This window comes from Cryptomeria japonica, chromosome 10 (assembly GCF_030272615.1).
Source record: "Cryptomeria japonica chromosome 10, Sugi_1.0, whole genome shotgun sequence".
NCBI classification, from domain to species: domain Eukaryota; kingdom Viridiplantae; phylum Streptophyta; class Pinopsida; order Cupressales; family Cupressaceae; genus Cryptomeria; species Cryptomeria japonica.
The window spans coordinates 855,593,450-855,611,904 of record NC_081414.1 but is presented as its reverse complement, the minus strand read 5'-3'; the positions used below and the strand labels follow the sequence as shown (position 1 = coordinate 855,611,904).

The window sequence follows — 18,455 nt, the reverse complement described above, 5'->3', positions numbered from 1 at the left end:
TTTTAAAATCAGTCCAAAAAGTCAAAAATTACTATTATAAAAAATACATGCAAATGAAAAAAAATAGACACATCAAAATCAAAGAGTTTACTTGTTTTTAACAACGAGAACTATATATATATTTTTAAATAACATAGTAGGCGGTTATTTAAAAAATGATCTTAAAAGTCAAGAAATGGTATTATGAAAAATGCAAACAAACAAACACATGACTCTCACAGACATCAAAATCAAAGAGTTTACTTGAATTTACAACCAGGGTTTAAGCTACTATCTAGTTGGTATTCTATCTATGCTGTCATTATGCCAGGGACACAAAATTCTTCACTTCGAGATGAAACCGTGACTAAGCTACTTCTCGAAACAAGTTATGATTTGAACGAAAACTACCTAGAGACCAAGTCAAACAGTTAGTTGAATAGACTTTCAACAAAACTTCAACGACTATGTATCCACTCCAATAACTTTGGTATCCCTAAAAAGCGCTTCCCTAAAAAGGAGGCCATCGCATCTAAATATAAACATTAAATGTAGGCCTAACGTCATCAAGACATTATAAATTACCAAACCCCTCTAACAAAACCAAAGCCAAACAAGATAAACGACAAATTGAATGCGACGGAATGGCTCGAAATGACGCCGAAATGAAGGACAAATGAAACGAAATAAACGCAAATGAAACGACAAAGCTCCAAAATTCCGAATGAAATTAAACAAAGGTTCAAATCCAAACGAAATGACGAGAGGGAAATGAAAGGAATTTGATTGGTGAACAGTGAGGAGCTGCGAGGGCATCGAAAATGGAGATTTCAGAGCTCTGAAAATCGGTGGAAGAGAAGTTAATAATGCAGGGGACCAACTTCTCTGCAATCTGACTGCTTTCTGGCGTAAAATGGTTGAAAGAACGGTCAATGCGGTCGGCAAACGATTTATTTTGATGGAAAATGTATGCTAAGACTTTAAGCTAAAGGTACGGTTGTCATTTTTATCGGTGTACGCTTTTTCGCTGCGCTGTCATCAATTTTGCGGGCATTTTAAGCAAGGTCAGGTGTTTAAGGGTTTTTTACTTTTATTTTTAGTGAGAAGTGGAGACTGGTAGATCGCGTTGTTTATACGTAGGCGTTGGTGTACAATGAGGTGCGGAGTATGATATGTGGAGGTTTTGTATTTTCGAGCGAGGCTTCTGTTTGGATATTTGAAGGGAATATGTGCACTTTTGGGGTTTTTTTTCCTTCGTGATCAGAGGGGAAATGCAGCGGTTTGAGGGTTTGTGAGCTGATAAGAGCTGCTGAGGTGATGGAGATGATGAGATTTCGCAGAATGGAATAAGTTTGGGTCTCTCTCTGCAGCGCCAGGTTCGTTAATGCTTTTTATTTGAGTTTTCATTTTTTGTTCGGGGCAGTAAAATATGTTAAGCAATTAATTACATGTGTGAAAGTGCAAGCTGTCCTTGTTACTGTTGCACTAGACACTCTCCTAGAATCAATGAATGAATGAAATCATTTTATCAAGATCAAAATTGTTTATGTGAACCCGAGATCAAAACTATGTTGTTATGTAGATTCCAAATGCACAAGGAGTGAAATGCAAGCAGCATTTCAAATTTGCTTCGCTGTCACCTACTTTTGGAGGGACAACCTTCCATTGCAAATTTTGACTATAAACTTCGTCTTTGTGCCTTTTATCAGCTCCATTGCTCATCCTGACAACTTGGAGCTGTCCTTGTTACTGTTGCACTAGACACTCTCCTAGAATCAATGAATGAATGAAATCATTTTATTAAGATCAAAATTGTTTATGGAACCCCGAGACCAAAACTATGTTGTTATGTAGATTCCAAATGCACAAGGAGTGAAATGCAAGCAGCATTTCAAATTTGCTTCGCTGTCACCTACTTTTGGAGGGACAACCTTCCATTGCAAATTTTGACTATAAACTTCGTCTTTGTACCTTTTATCAGCTCCATTGCTCATCCTGACAACTTGGAGCTGTCCTTGTTAATGTTGCACTAGACACTCTCCTAGAATCAATGAATGAATGAAATCATTTTATTAAGATCAAAATTGTTTATGGAACCCCGAGACCAAAACTATGTTGTTATGTAGATTCCAAATACACAAGGAGTGAAGAGCAAGCAGCATTTCAAATTTGCTTCGCTGTCACTTCCTTTTGGAGGGACAACTTTCCATTGCAAATTTTGACCATAAACTTTCTCTTTGCACCTTTTATCAGCTCCATTGCTCATCCTGGCAACTTGGAGATATTGATATCTGAAGCTTCCACTGTGAATTTCGATTAGAACCTTCAACTTTGCACTTCTTATCAGTTCCATTGGCCATCCTTAGCAACATGTGGATGCTGATATTTAAATTAAAATCAAATATCCTGATTTTAAGTGGAAGGCATTGAACTGATCTTTTCCTACATTGTTTGAAAAATATAATAGTGTATGTTTGTTTTAAAGCAACGAACCTTGTGAAGAAATTTAACCACAAGTAGAAGTGCGGGCATTAGTTAAAAGTTATGGCTCATTTCAGAAAGCAATAAGCTATTCTTCTCCTACACAATTTTTGGACATGTCTTGTATTAAGGCAATGAAGATTGTGAAAGAGTTAGACAGACAGGTTGAACCAAAAGCAACCTTTTCGACTATTGCGATCACCTTGTTTTAAAGCAAAGAAACTTGTGAAGAAATTTTAACCAGAAGTAGAAGTGTGGCATTAGTTAAAATTATTGCTCATTTCAGAAAGCAATAGGCTATTCTTCTCCTACACAATTTTTGGACATGTTCTGTATTAAGGCTATAAAATTTGTGAAAGAGTTAGACAGACATTTTAAAATAAGAGCAACCTTTTCGACTATTGCAATCACCTTGATATTGATGAGCTATTATTCTATTACACTGTCTGAATAATTATTATTGTGTAAAGGCAATTAAAATCAGCAAAGGAGTCAACTAGATATGTCAAAACATGAATAAGCTTCTTTTCTAAGTGTAATAAATTGTGTGTGCGTTATCTGCGTTATCCTACATCATTTTTGAGAACATTGCATTCTGTCCTAGTTAATTAATTTCTTACCAGATTTAATTGCTTTCCATATGCATACACTAATAAATTAATAATTATATATCTGTTAAGGAATGGAATATATAAAAATCAAATATATATGTTATATAATTGCGTATCTGTGAAGAATAAAATGTTATAATTCAGTGAAATCTGTGAAAGAATTAATTGCCTATGACCGAATGAGAGCACTTGGGTTGCTTCTAGTTATGGTCTGGATGCCCCCTGGGGTTGTTACTTCATAAGCTCTTGGGTTGCTCAGCTACACACATATTCAACAACATAGACTCAAGCCTCAAGCAGTTGACCCCATTTCTTTATCTAGGATATATGGATGTGATTTAAGTGGAGCTGGTTGGGTTAATTCATCCAGCATTCAGACACATTCAATGCATTTTCAACAGGAAAGGAGTTGCCAAGAAAAGAGGTTCATAATAGAATGGAAAGGAAATAAAAATGTTTATGTCCATAAATGAGATTTACCAAATTAGGTCAGTGGGATTTGAAACTATATCAAGTTACAGTAGTGCATCAGAAGTGTCCTAGGAATCACAACAGCTAAGATCAGGCTTTTGATTTGCCCTGGAAATAAGTTAAGAACAGAGAACAGTATGAGGGGCTTCTAACTAGGTGAACATAAACTGTGTAGAAAGGAAGGCTTTTCAACTGTGCCTTTAGCATAAAGAATCTTCTTTGATGTTCCTTACTGCAGACATTTTAAGTTCTTAGCTGATATATGTCCATGCTTAAAATTTAATGCTGGTTCCTTGCCTAATAAATATTTACTAATGCCATGGATTCTGTTTAGAGGTGTAAGATATTGGAACTAGCTTAAGTGGAGTTTGTCTCAATTTGACTCATTTCACAGTTTCATCAAGATTGTGTGCTGCTGTTTTCAGGCAAGTAGCTGTAGTATGTAGATTGTAAAATATAAACTATTGATGCCATGTTCTGTGGTGGAGTTGAACTCATATCTGTAAGACATGGATTTCTCGTCTTATTGACGAGAATAGATCTACGGAATTATGTAACATATGAAATGGTTCTGTTTTACTTTTATGCTTTGGAGACATATGAAATTGACATTTCGCTGCTTAAAACTTTTGTAGGACAGTTTTTCTTTTGCACAATAATAATAGTCCACAGAGCCATTGTTGTTATAAAGTCAAATTAATTTTGATATTGTGGCAAAATTTATCAGTTGATGATCTATAAACCTTTGGGTTGATAACGCTACTGATGCATTAGCAATGGATTCCTAAACTAACTCTGCTTGTTCTAGTCTCAGCATACTCAGCCTTATTGATCTGATCTGTCAACTTGCAACAATAAGAAATACTTAAATACAAAAAAGGACATGCAATTAATAAAACAGATGACACAACTCCAGTTTTCCTCTGGAGAAAACTGAATCGGTTAAAAAAATCATGTAAGAGTCTTCTACTAGCATCTCATGTCTAGTTTTTAGTGCCACTACAAAGATTTAATTTCTTTTAAAGGTAGTTCTGGAGCTTTCCTAGCTATTCACAGTATCCTATTCCTCTATTTAGCTTCTTTACAACAGAATTCTGTGCTTTCCACTCTGTCCTGTTCGAACTAGTCTGAGAACGTTTTCTTGTGCTAACTAAGCCACTAGCTCTGCACCAGCCAACTAAACCTAAAATGATGAGCGTAGCATCCTTTTTAATGCACCTCTGTCTTTGCAATGATGGAAGATGAAGCAGTCCTAGAATGTTGGCAGACATTCTTGTATCTACTCCACCAGCTAACTATTCCTATGGAATCCCCAATCAGTTCACATACCAGCCCTAATGGTCTCCAGCAAATGAATGAGTTTTAATGAGGTCCATGAGACCATCAGTCTATGGAACCAAGAGCAACATTATTAACAATTTTTGGGTTCTTTTCATTGTCAGCTCTTCTATTGTGGATCTTGATCAAGAAGCTCGTGGTTTTGTGAAGTCTTGCCTCCTCAAATAGCTCATTTAGACTGCTCACCTTCAAATTGTCCTCATCATAGTTGAACTACTTGCCAAAGGAAAAAATTTGCCAAGGCCTGGAAAAAAATACGGCGAAAACTTGACAACGTAAAAATTTGCTTAAATCTAATTAGAATACATTTTTTTTGCAAAATTCAACGAATAGATGCATCCAATGAATCAATAAATGAGTACACAAAAGAAACAAGCTCAGTCTAGATATGTTTGATTGATTTAAATGCAAATTGGGTGCAAAATGGCATCTTCATGTGGAATGTTGATGGCTGATAGTCTGGAACAAAATGAAATAGCAAATTGTTTTTGTAAAACTAAAAGTAAATACTACATCTAAACATTTTACATCTTCCTCTTCCTAGCTCTAGTGAACATTAAGGGAGAGGTAGAACTAGAGGGTCTAGTCCTAGGAGTTTGAGGGTAGCACCCCTCATGGGGGTCTAAGGGTGAGAGAGAGAGAGAGAGGTAGAGAGATAGGTCTTGATCTTGGGGGAGAGAGGAGTGAGTGAGATAGAGAGTGGTAGAGAAGGGATAGGGGAAGAGTGATAGGGAGATAGACATGTCTCGAATTCGGGGCAGATAAAGTGAGTGAGATAGGGAGAGTGAGAGAATGCTGATAGTAGCCTATTGATTAGTGAAATTTAACTGTTTGAAAATTTAAAAGATCTTCTAAATCCTAGAATTTGCACTCGTAGAGATTTGAAAGCACTCTCAAACATCTTGCGAATATATGCACGAAATATAACTTAAAGTATAAGAAAGGAAAAAGACATTTTGAAATGAGACTTATACTCAAATGTTATATTTCATGTATATATTCTGATGAAGAGAATGAGATTGACTTAAAGAAAAAAAATCAGATATTTTTTTGACATGTTTGGGCATATTTTTTCGGTGAGTTTTTGTGCAAGTTTTTGGTGTAAATACTTGTCGAGCAAGAAAAAACTTGTGAGTACTTTGCGAGTCTTCCATCTATGGTCCTCATATTGTGTATGGATACCTCATACGTTGCACACTCAAAGATGAAGTGCTTTTCAGTTTCAACCACCCCTTTATTGTAAAAAAGACAAGCTCTTTCCTCCCACTCCTCCTCAGGGATTGCCCGTATACCTGTCTCACATCTAAGATGGTGGCACCCAATTTTGATTTGAGCAACTAGAAGTCTAGCCTTTTCCTTAATTGTCAACCTTAGGTAGTCTTTTTCATCATGCTCGCCCAATGGGTGTTTTTTTTTGACCAACTTGCTTTGTCCACATGGCAGTTCTAAATTTTTCAAACATGAACTTTTTTATCTCTTCATTGTTGTCGGGGCAATCATGCAAATCAATGTCCCACTTGCTGATCCATGTGTTGTTCTACTTCATCCAAGTCTTCTTCCATTGCCCTCCTCCACAATCATTTTGGGCCATCGTTGCTAATCCATGATTTAACTTTTTTTAAATAACTTAGCAAACGAACTATTGTTGAGGCCTCCATTGGGAACCTTCTTGCTTTTTCTAGAAGCATCTCATAAGGAATTGACAATTTGACCTTGAGACTACTAATCATTAGATGCTTTTGGATTCTTTCTAATTGCCTCCACTTGTGGTTTGACATGCTCCTCCCCCAAATCTCACAATTGTAAAGGACACTTGGCATAACCAATAAACAAAGAGGGTTTTATTGGTTTTCCAATCCCATAGCTTTGCTTTTCTACATTTGTTTTGGAAGAGATAAGAAGCCTTCCACCTTCCTTGACTCCTTTTTGACCTACAAGTTTTTGGTTTCTTTCTTTTCAAAGAGAAGATCATGACTTTAGTCTTGCTGGTGTTTACTTGCATTCCAACCTCTTGGCAAAAAAGTTCAAGTGCCTTCAAATGTTCTTTCAAATCTTTCACAGTTTTGGTGATTAAGATATGATCATCTGCATCTAATTGCAGCTTCACAACATACCTTGCAAGCTAATACCTTCCCTAGTAGTCTTGTTTAGTTGCTCTTCAAGTTTATCAATATATAGGCCAAACAAGGTGGGAGAAAGTGGACACCATTATTTAACTCCAATTTCATTGCCAAAGCATTTGGACATCCCTTTGTTCTGATTTTAGCTCTAACTTGATCATAGAGTTTATGCATTGCAGCCCTTGAAATGATAATTGATATTCAATGTTGTTTCCATCTATCCCACTGCAGAAGCTTGTTGCATAGGTTAGCAAACTTTAGGTCAACATTTGTGGATGTAATGTTGAGCATATCAATGAAGTTTTCGTAGGATCGTGGTAAGCTTTTCAGTGTTATAACCACCATATCCTCTTCTTCCATATTGCGACCAATAGCCTCCAATTGATCACGAATATCCTTGATCTTCGTAAGATGTTCTTACAAGGACATCTTATCATCCATCATGAATGAAAACAACATATTCTTTAGAAAGAGTGCTCTACCCTTGTCTAACGTTTCATGGAGATCCTTTATATGCGTCCAAATCTTCACAGCTGTCTTGCCAGATGGCACTTGTGGAAGCATGTTGTCAGTAATTGACAACTTAATGAGCATAACCGCTTCCCAATTGCGCTCACTGAACTTGTCTTGGTCTTTTCTTGTTGTTGAGGGATGAGTAGTGTTACCCAAAACCATTTGGTCTAGACATCCGTATTCAAAGATTGTGAGCATTTGTTGTTTCCACGTGTTATAATTATTGCTATTGAAGCGTTGATTGCTTTCCAACATGATGTTGGTCAATGACGCTACCCCTCGCTTTTCTATGTGCAAAAAACAAGTTAAAACTGCAACAGTGAAACAAATCTGATTTTTTTGGTCAAAACACAATCATGACATTGGCACGGAGCTTGAGGCACAGATCTTGAGGTGATTAGAGAAAAAAATGATTTTATTTCACAAAAAATTAGTTAAAAACTTTGCAGAGGGTGTTGAAAACCCTAGCAAAAAGTAGTAGATCTGTTAGAGACCTGAGGTGTACGATACAAGCCCTAGGTTGGGCTTGCAGGAAATTCGTGATTCTTTTAAAAATTGTGCAAAAATGAAACTTAGGAAACTTAGAACCCAAAAACCCTAGGTTGAGCAAAATGTAAAACCCATCATTTGCTAAAAACAAGAATTGTTGCGTGGAATAACCTAAGATCGTCGCATTGAAAAATACTGTCGATTCTAGAAGATGTAGGAAAAGAAAGCCCGTTGCTTAAAAAACTAGAGAAAAGAACCCTCCATCGTAGAAAAAGAACCCTCCATCGTAGAAAAAGAACTTTCTTGAGTTGGCTCTATGCGCACGAAAACCTTGCACGTTGCAGGAAAAATACGCGGAAAAAAACAACAGAAAAAATGCGTGATTGCAGAAAACGTTCCACGATTTTGCAAAGAAAACACGTGATCTTCACAGACACACAGGTTGCAAAAACATGCGATCTAAGAAGATGCCATGAAACCCTTTTGCGTTTTAAAAAAAACAAATTTGCAAATTTTTGGAATGAAACCCACAAATTTTTTATTCTAAAAAAATCGAAAAAAACTTACAAATAGACCATGAATTTTCATCATCCAAAAAAAAATCTGTCAAAAAAATTCTTATTGGCGCTGATACCATGGAATGGCAATTCATTATTAAGAAATGGAGGCGAAAGACTCCATATAAAGGAATTACAAATTGATGTTTCTAAACGAAACAATTGTGAACTAAAAATTGCAGAAATAGAAAGTTACTAACAAATATTACATAATGACCTTTAAATAAACATTAATACTCTAATAGCCATAAGCTCATTAGGAATCCCAAGTTCCTCCATTACACTCCAAAGTGTTCCATGGGGACGTGTCCCCCCCCCCAAAAAAAAACTCACGTCCCTTGTAGGGGGATATTTTTGAGATTTGGCGACTTGGGGGAAACGGCCCCCCTCAACAGCACCACTCCTGCCACCTTTGGTACCTCTGTTGGGGACGCCACTAGGTTGCTTGCTATATGGCACATGCCATTACATACTTATTGCAACCTTTAACTTAATGAAAACTAGTTGGCCTTTTGTAGGGCACTCATAGAGATTTTATATTGCAGATTTTGCCTTGAAGATTTCAATTCTCCTCTATTTTAATATCAACACTACCCCCCACCATTGCTTCCCCGTCGTCCCCTTGTTGTCCCTTCACCGTCCCCAATTTTAGGCACTTGGTCCCCCTAGTCCCCGAAACTTGCCCCTACGTTCCCCCATCCCCCAGTCAGGAAACTTCGTGGAACAATGATAAGTTAATCCTTAGGACCCCACCATTGCTTCCCGCCGTCCCCCTGTTGTCCCTTCACCGTCCCCAATTTTAGGCACTTGGTCCCCCTAGTCCCCGAAACTTGCCCCTACGTTCCCCCATCCCCCAGTCAGGATACTTCGTGGAACAATGATAAGTTAATCCTTAGGACCCCACCATTGCTTCCCCGCCGTCCCCCTGTTGTCCCTTCACCGTCCCCAATTTTAGGCACTTGGTCCCCCTAGTCCCCGAAACTTGCCCCTACGTTCCCCCATCCCCCAGTCAGGAAACTTCGTGGAACAATGATAAGTTAATCCTTAGGAACCGTGTCAAAGGCTTTCTTGAAATCAACAAAGCAACAAAAAGCTTCTTTCCATTGAGAGTCCCAATCTTTCTTAATGAAGTGTTTAAGAGTGATGCAATGGTCAATTATGGAGTGTTTTGATTTAAAACCTGCTTGCTCTTTTGCTCTTCCCCTTCTTTTTCTGCCCAACTGCTGATTCTACACTCTATTATGCTCTCTAAAAGCTTTTTAAGGAGTGGATTGATGTCATGCCCCGTCAAGATTACATCCTTCACTGTCATGACCCCAGCTATAACACATTCATCATCATTAAATAAACTCAGAAAACTGTCTTACTCCATAAGTCTTAACAATTTTCTGAAGTACAATGCTAAACACCGATTAGTATGAGAAGATTGGGTGGTTATTGTGATACGTCAGAAATAAAACATTGCAGATTGAATGAGAATCGCTTAGATCAATTATTGTTTGTCTAGCGGTCAGAATTAGCAATCTAACGATCTTTAATAAGAAAGAAGATGCAATTAGAGCAGCGATTAATACTAGTGATTGAGATGTGTTTATATAATTATAAACAATAGACATCAAACAGCAGTTTCATTAAAAGATTAATTTGTATATAAATCAGCGACTCGGATTTGTTTATATGAGCAGGGATTAAGACAATTATTGATAATAAAGAGGGACAGATCTAATGGTAGGGACATCAAGAATAGTCAGCAGATATAGTTAATTATGATAAGGTTCCTTTAAAGCTTTCATTTAATTTGCTGTCCATATATATATATAGTTAATTATGATAAGGTTCCTTTAAAGCTTTCATCTAATTTGCTGTCTATATGTATATATAGTTAATTATGATAAGGTCAAGCATGTCTTATCACTGTTATTCAAATGAAAGATATTACCTTTAGTCTGATTACTGGTTGCAATCTCTAATCCAGTTCTATTCTTGATTTTGCATTTTCCATTTTTGAATTGTAACTGAAATCCCTTTTCAACTAATTGACCAACACTCAAAAGATTATGCTTCAAACCTTCAACATAGTAAACATTATCAGTGTTATACTTACCATCCAAAGATATAGTGCCTTTTCCTTTGATTAAACAAGCTTTATCATCGCCAAATCTTACTAGACATCCATTGTATTCTTGAAAAGATAAGAATTTACTTTTATCACTAGTCATATGATGTAAACATCTGGAATCTATAATCCATTCATCTTTTTCCTCAATTTTAGCTGCCAGGGCCTGCTCTGCCGGTGGAACAGTAGGTGCCGGTTGATCTTCTTTTATTGCAACAAAAGCCCATCCATTGTCTGCCGGTTCTTCATCAGAATCATCAGTAACTCCTTCATCAACATATTAATAAGATTTATCTCTGTTCTTCTTAAATCTGTATCTCTGATATTCAGGGTTAGGCTTATATGTCCTTTTAGCTTCCTCTCTCAATCTTGCATGTTTATTAGGACATCTAGATGCTATATGACCAACTTTATTGCAATTAAAACATTTAAACGGTGCTTTACCTTCATACTTACTTCCAATTGGACCTTTAGGCATTTTCCTTGCAAATAGTGCTTCAAGTTCTTCTAGTTCTTCATTTACCCTCTTGATATCTTCAAGTTCTTTTGTATAAAGTGCTTTCCAATCAGATATGTCAGATGATGATGATGATGCTTTGAAGGCTAAATCTGTATTAATTGGAGCAACATGACCAAATTCCTCAAGCCCAACTGCTGAAAGTTTTCCAACCAAGGTATCTCTAGATACTGATGTATTAGGCATTGTTCTCAACTCATTAATAACAGTTACTTTCATTTTGTATGCCGGTGGCAAAGCTCTTAAAACTTTAGAAACAATTTCATCCTCGCTTAAGTATCCTCCACAACATTGTATTCCTAAAACAATTTCATTAACTCTTTCCATAAAAGCAGAAATTCTTTCATCTTGTTCCATTTTCAAATTTTCATACCTGATCCGGAAACATTCCAGTTTTGCAATTTATACAGTGGTATCTCCTTCATTCAATGTCTCCAATTTATCCCTAATAGCTTTAGCAGTAGATCGGTCTAATAATCCCATGATTTGCTGATTAGACAATGCGCTCAAAAGTGCTTCTTTTGCTTTGCAATCATTCTCTTGATCCTTACCCAATGTTGGTGGATTAGGTTGATTCGTAGTAGGACTAACATAGCCATTCTTTGTAACTTCCCATATGTCTCTTCCAATGCAATTCAGATGTATCTCCATTCTGATCTTTCATATGCCATAGTTAGTTCCATCAAGTTTCAGACTGTCCTTCATGAAAAAGTTTGTTGCCATAGGATCTCCTCAAGCTGTTAGACTTCTGCAAAAAGAGGACTTTGCTCTGATCCATTGGATTCACGTTCGACTCCGAGGCTCGGACTCACCCGATGCACCTGGCTTGCGGGCGACTTGGTACATCCCCAGTGGACTAGTCTTGTCTCAGCTTGCCCCACCCTGAACCCCAACTTGGTAATAAGTAAGTCCAAGGTAAGGCAGGTTGGGCACTGGGCTGGGTCGCGGGGATACCACTGGCACAACAATATATATATATATTAACGATAAGGTTCTTTTAAAGCTTTCATCTAATTTGCTGTCCCATTATGGAGGGTAAAGGTGCATATGAGGGATGCAAGGATCTAGGGATCCATTTAGGAAGAGACACCCCAAGTGGGGCTGGGAGGCCAAATGGCGGGTGTCATTCTGTGCTCCTGGGCTTGATGGAACTGCTTGAGGTGCCTTGTATGATCTCCTATGGTGCTTCATAATGTGGATGGGTGGTTGGGCAAAGCCTTAAGGGAATCCACATGCACATTATGTAATTTACAATGATGATTAAGATAATGTTCCTAACCCTAGTAGGAAAGATTGATTTTACATCTAACATGATTGAGGGGTCTCAATCAGGATCTAATTGGTAAATGATATCCCTATTCCATTTCTTATCGTACTTGGAATTGTAAATTTAGGGCAAAAACCAGGGCATTGGAAAAGGGGACATTACAATTGATCATAATAGTACAATAATTAGAAGGATTATTAATGTCTCCACTTTTGTGCAAAGGATCACTACACTTGTGGTCCATTTAGTCAGGAAGCCACATTGAGTGACTTTGTTAATTTTTTTTTTGATGCGAGGAGCAAGGAGCTCTATTCCCTATTTTAAAAATTCAGCCTGCAAACTGTCAATGTCCTGAGCTTTACCACTTGTGAAGTTTCCTATAGCTTGCTTGAAATCTTCTTTTGAGAAGAGCTCTTTTGAGTCACTAATTATGGAGGTTTGTCTTTATCATGAGCTTGCTCATAGAGGAGCTTAGCATGATCTAACGAAATGTGCATCTGTGATGTTGTTTTCTGTTTGTTTTCTCTCTTGCTGTAGCTCCCTCCAAATGTTAGCAACATTGGTTCGTTTGTCATATTATCATCTTCAGCCATGATAGCCTGCATCATATGGTGTTTCCCATCATATCACTGCTCACGTGGATAGCAAAGCTCATGCCAGCTTTCTACATCAGTTGCTGCCAAGGAACAAAACATTCTTTATTAATATTAATATGCTGCTGAAATGATTTGTGACTTTCAGCAGCCAGGTTGCATGACTTCGGCAGTGAATTCACGTAACATTGGCAGCAAGCCATCATCTCAGCAGCAACTGTCATCTTGGCTAGTGACCATAATTTCCAGCAGCAGCTGTCATCTTCACGATGATCTCAATGGGCCAGCGTGTTCCCAACTTTAGAATCTTTCTGATATGAACTACTTACAAATTTGAAACAGTTAAGAAGGGAGCTCTCTCAATTTCTTATCATTGTTTTGTAAGTTTTAGATAATATGTGATTTAAAATTTTCTTCTCCAAATTTTTTTAGCTGGGATTACTTACAACCAACAGTTTTGACTATAAAGCATTCCTTTTTTTCAATTTTTTTTGATAGTTTGTGTAGATATTGTATGACAGTATAATGTGTAAATGCATTAGAATTACATTCCTGGGCAAGCACGACAATTTTGGATGTAAAGCAAATGCTGCTTTATAGATCAACATGATATTGTGGAATTGCTTTATGCATTAGAATTACATTCCTGGGCAAGCACGACAATTTTGGATGTAAAGCAAATGCTGCTTTATAGATCAACATGATATTGTGGAATTGCTTTTTATATGTTATCATTGCTGACAGTTGTGTGCATCCAACTGTGAGATCAAGATTTGGGGTTATCATTAAATCATTTATGAAATCCAGTACATTCTTTTGTTGAACTGAAGTATTTCCACTCTATAATTAGACATTCGCATATGCTAGATTTAAGTTGTAGATTTTTATTTAGCTGCTAAAAATCCCATACATTTTTTCATCTATAGTTTTAATAATCATTGAGCTTTCCTCTTTGATATTGAAACAGGATATGGCAGATTCATTATCCAGTGGTCAGCGTTTCCGGAGAATTTCCAGATTATCTTTTACTGCAAACTCAGAGCTTGATCCTTTGGTTTGTCTCGTTACTTTGTATTTGATTAATAACATTACACTTGCTAAGTAATGTGCACATGCAAACATTCTTCCCAAGATCATGCAGATTAGTTTTGACTGATCTGCTGTTTTTCTGGGTTATAGAATCAAAATGGAAATCCATCGAGCAACATCATTGAAGTGAATGGATCTATCAACAAATTGAATACATATTTGGTTAAATTTTAAGTTTTTAAATGATGCAATACACTTAGACCAGATATGCCTGTATACCTGGGTGCTCACTAGGTGCAGTCTCAACAGAACCACACAATTACTTAAGATGTACTATGAATATTTACTTGGATGGATCACATGCAGTAGCAATCTTCTATGCAAATGACATTTTCTAAATTCCAAGTTCTAAAGACCTTGTAGGATGACCAAATTGCTTACAATCTTCATGATTTTTGAAACTTTGAAGGTTTATTGAGTGGCCACATTTTTCTTATATACCTATGAAGAAAATAGCGTTAGGATCCTTGAAAATTTGAGAACAGTGAATCATGATCTGCCAGACAGCCTTTTTACTGCATGCTAAATCTATTCAGATCTTTGACATTTAGCATTTTGAGATTTAGGATTAGTTTAGATCTAATCTGCATTCAGAATGTTTGAATTTCTGTATTGCTGAATAGACTTGCAATCTATTTGGCTGTTCGTTTACATTCATTTGTATCTGATTACTGGATTTCTAAAGGACTATTTTATTTACATTTAATATAAATACTAATAAAATTAAAAACTAGCAGGTGAGCAGGAGAGGTTTTGTTTAAGATACTACATGAATTCTAATTCCAATTCTACATTACTTGATTAAATTTTTAAAATTTTAAAATTACCCTTCCTTATCAAGGAGCAGAAGTACACACAATTCCCTATTTTGGCCGTTTCTCGATTTGTTTATGTTATGATTTTGTTACCTAATTATTTAGGTACATCCAAATGTTTTTACTGCATTTCATATTCAATCACTTCACATTGTGGTCTTGTAGACTGTTGTGTGTGATCTATGACGCTGTTTTTAATTGTATTTATATGTATCATACTTAGAAAAGAAGATTAGATAATGCTACTTGTGAAATATATCTGAAGTTGATGGAATGTGTAGACTGTGCTCAGAATCTATCCCCAAATCTATCTTCCCAGAAGTCAGGCCATGAGGTTACAGATTTTACTAAACATGAGCGAATTAGTTACAGAAGTATGCAAATAATAGTAAAAGCATTTGGCTGGTCGGATGTATTGTCTCAATAGAGACGCCATAAGCATACGGGTTCTTATCTAGGGTCATGCAGGTGGAATACTTTACAACAACATAATGAAATTCTGCCCATGTTTTTTCTGTTTGTTGCTGGCAGTCCTGCATGATCAACTGCTTTATTCATAACCAGTTCTGACCTCTGCATTTTTATTGCCAGTTCTAGCTGTACCTACTCAATATTCCACCTTTGCAGTACATTGTACAAGTTTAGGTACTTTAGTCTGCTGCAGTCTGCAGCATATTCCTCTCATTGATCATTCCCTTGGAGGCCTTTCACTTTTTGACCTACTTCTAAAAGGATTTTATGTTTCTCCAACAATGTCTCTTTTCGAAGCATGATTGCAGATCCAATTTGGTAGCAGTGTCTTATCTTTCAGTCTCCAATGGCTGGGTTATGTCAACGCCCATAGCTCCTTTGTTTTATTTTTTTGCGCCCTGCTTTTTTTCTTGTTCTTTTTTATTACCCTTTTCTATGTTTGCTTTTGTTTTTCTAAGTAAATAATTCCTTGTCATCTCCAAACATGAGTACTTTACCGAAGATCCAGTTTCTCAATAGCTTAAGTATGCTGAACCCTATGTAGCTCCCTCATCCTGAATGGCCATCATTGATTTGGATGGAGCTAACCTCATGGTCACATTGTCCATCCCATTGGATAATATACTTCTCCCTTGATTATATTTTAACTTCACAAGGGTGGTACTGCCTAATTTAGGACTGATTTCTGAACAAAATAAAGTAAGAGACAGTTAAACAATCATGATATGTTTCAATAAGTTCTAAGATCAAAAATGCATGGAAAGAGATGGGTGGGCCTCATAGGCAATGGGACAACAAAAATGTTACCAATGTTGATGGAAGTGATTAAGATTAACTTGCTAGAAGAAGATCAATTAAAATAGTGAGCCCTGAAGGAAACATGAACTCAAGCAGCAAGGACACAAGTTGTCTTTCTGAGAAGCGCATGGGGACAAATTGTTGCTCAATAGGTAAATGATCTCATGAGAATAATTATTCTTGACAAGTGCTAATAAAATATACAAGCACTTTATAGTAATGATACTTGTCATTTTATAATAAAAAGTATGAACATTGTTTATCAGGTCATTATTTTGAAAGAATAACTGCGCAATGGATTTTACAATTGCCCAGTTGAGTGAAAGCAAGCAAGGCATGCGGAAACAATTTCCTACACCAATTTTCTAAGGAAAGGTTGTGTAAATCTTTTAGACCCTTGCACAATTATTGTAAAGATGATGGAAATATAAAAATAACATATCGACAGATAAATGCACACAACACAAGATGTACATGGGGAAATCCCTTTCGGGATAAAAACCCCACACTCCAAAAGCTTGCTCAATGTATTACAGTAAAGAATCTGGATACATACACTTGCAGAACAAGCTTTTTCCAAGGGTATACAAGTGTTGAATTCTGGAATAATTTTGGCAGCATAACTGTACCTGCAAATAATCTCATAAGTCAACTCCAATCTTAGCACCTGTATTTATAGAGTTTACAAATGGAAATAATGAAGCTTCTAATATGGATGCCATATGGCATAGTCTCCAACAATGTATGCATGCAAAACTCTACATTGCATGCAACATGCGAAACACATGCAAAACTCGCACCTGTCATAGCAACTTTCCAATTTTGACTCTATCATTGACTTGAACTTGAATTAAATTCAACAAATAGGGCCCACAAAAATGACATCATTGGATGTACATAAATAATTACGTAGGCAAATAAATAAATAATCATGCCAGGAATTATCAAAGATTGAGACACCTCATTCGTAACATTTGTTAGAATAATAATTCTATATAATGTTAATGGTCAATATTGTAATTAATGTGTCTACAGTATTAGGTAGATAGAAGTAGGCATCATAATTAATGTCTACAGTATTTTTTGTAACTTCTATATGTTGTATTTTTCCTCAGTTAATGTTAATGAAAGTTTTTTACCAGTTCATTTCCTGAACATGGTATCAGAGTGTAGGTAAAGAATTTTTTCGAAAATCTTGTCCAGTATAATATTTTTGAAAATTTTCAAGAACCCGTCTAGGGTTTCTGGGCTTTGTCTGTTTTTTTGTGGGTTTGCTTTGGGGGATTTTTTCCTTTCTACTCACGTCCGCTTCTGGTCTGAAAAATTGCACCCGTTCTTCTTGTGTGTTCAAAATTGTGACACAAAAAAAACCCTCGGTCCGCGGTTTCTCTCTATCCCGCAGCTTTTTTTTCACGATTTTTGGACATTTCCGTGACGAGATTTTTCGCGTTTTTCCTTCTGTTCTGCGACAGCTTTTTGAAAATTTTCGTCCTTTTTTGGTGATAGGATTTTCTGTTTCCATTGCACGATCTAGGTGCTTTGTGATTTCTCCGACTAGGGTTTTCTTTTAAAACCCTCAGTTTATTTCCAATGGCCATTAATTTTTTTCTGGGTCTGCAAATTTTTTCGCCTAGGGTTTTTGCAACTTTGCCTAGGGTTTTGACCCTCTGTTCCAAGGCGAAATATTTTTCCGATTGCAGATTCTTGGTAGGTTTTTCGAAACTCAACTGGGTTGCTTTCAGATTTTTCTGGGTCTTCCAAATTTTTTTGCCTCGAAAACCGTGGTAGGGTTTCAGTTTTTGTTTGAGAATCTGACTTTCAGAATTTTTAAAAACCCTTTGTTTTCATTTGTTGGTTTTCTTCCCTTGGAGTTCGTGCCTTCACTAGTTTGACCTTGGGGTATGTGATGGCATCTCTGACAAATATAATGCTCGAAAGCATTTAGAAGTTCAACGGTCGCAACTACAACACCTGGAAGCAGCATATGCTGACCATTTTTGAGTACTGATGTCTTGATGCAGTTGTTCTGGGCACGTCTCAACGTCCAACCACTGCCGGAAAAGATCAGGACAAATGGGATGAGCGCAACCGTGAAGCAGTCATGCTCATCAAACTCTTCGTCATCGATGAGCAACTACCTCATGTACAATCCGACAAAACAACGAAGGAGATATGGGATCATTTGAAGAGTCTCCATGAAACCTTTGACAAAAGCAGAGCATTCTTTCTA

The 18,455-nt window shown here is 36.7% G+C and overlaps 1 protein-coding gene across 1 annotated transcript in view; it reads left to right on the top strand.

Moving 5' to 3' along the window:
* Positions 1-701: 701 nt before the first annotated feature.
* The window catches only part of LOC131065183 (guanine nucleotide exchange factor SPIKE 1), a 193,180-nt gene continuing 175,426 nt past the window's right edge, over positions 702-18,455 (top strand). The window contains exons 1-3 of the mRNA XM_057999628.2: positions 702-970; positions 1,080-1,355; positions 14,020-14,106. Of these exons, the coding sequence (XP_057855611.2) occupies positions 14,023-14,106 (84 nt within the window). The 5' untranslated portion in view covers positions 702-970; positions 1,080-1,355; positions 14,020-14,022. The remainder of the gene's footprint in view (positions 971-1,079; positions 1,356-14,019; positions 14,107-18,455) is intronic.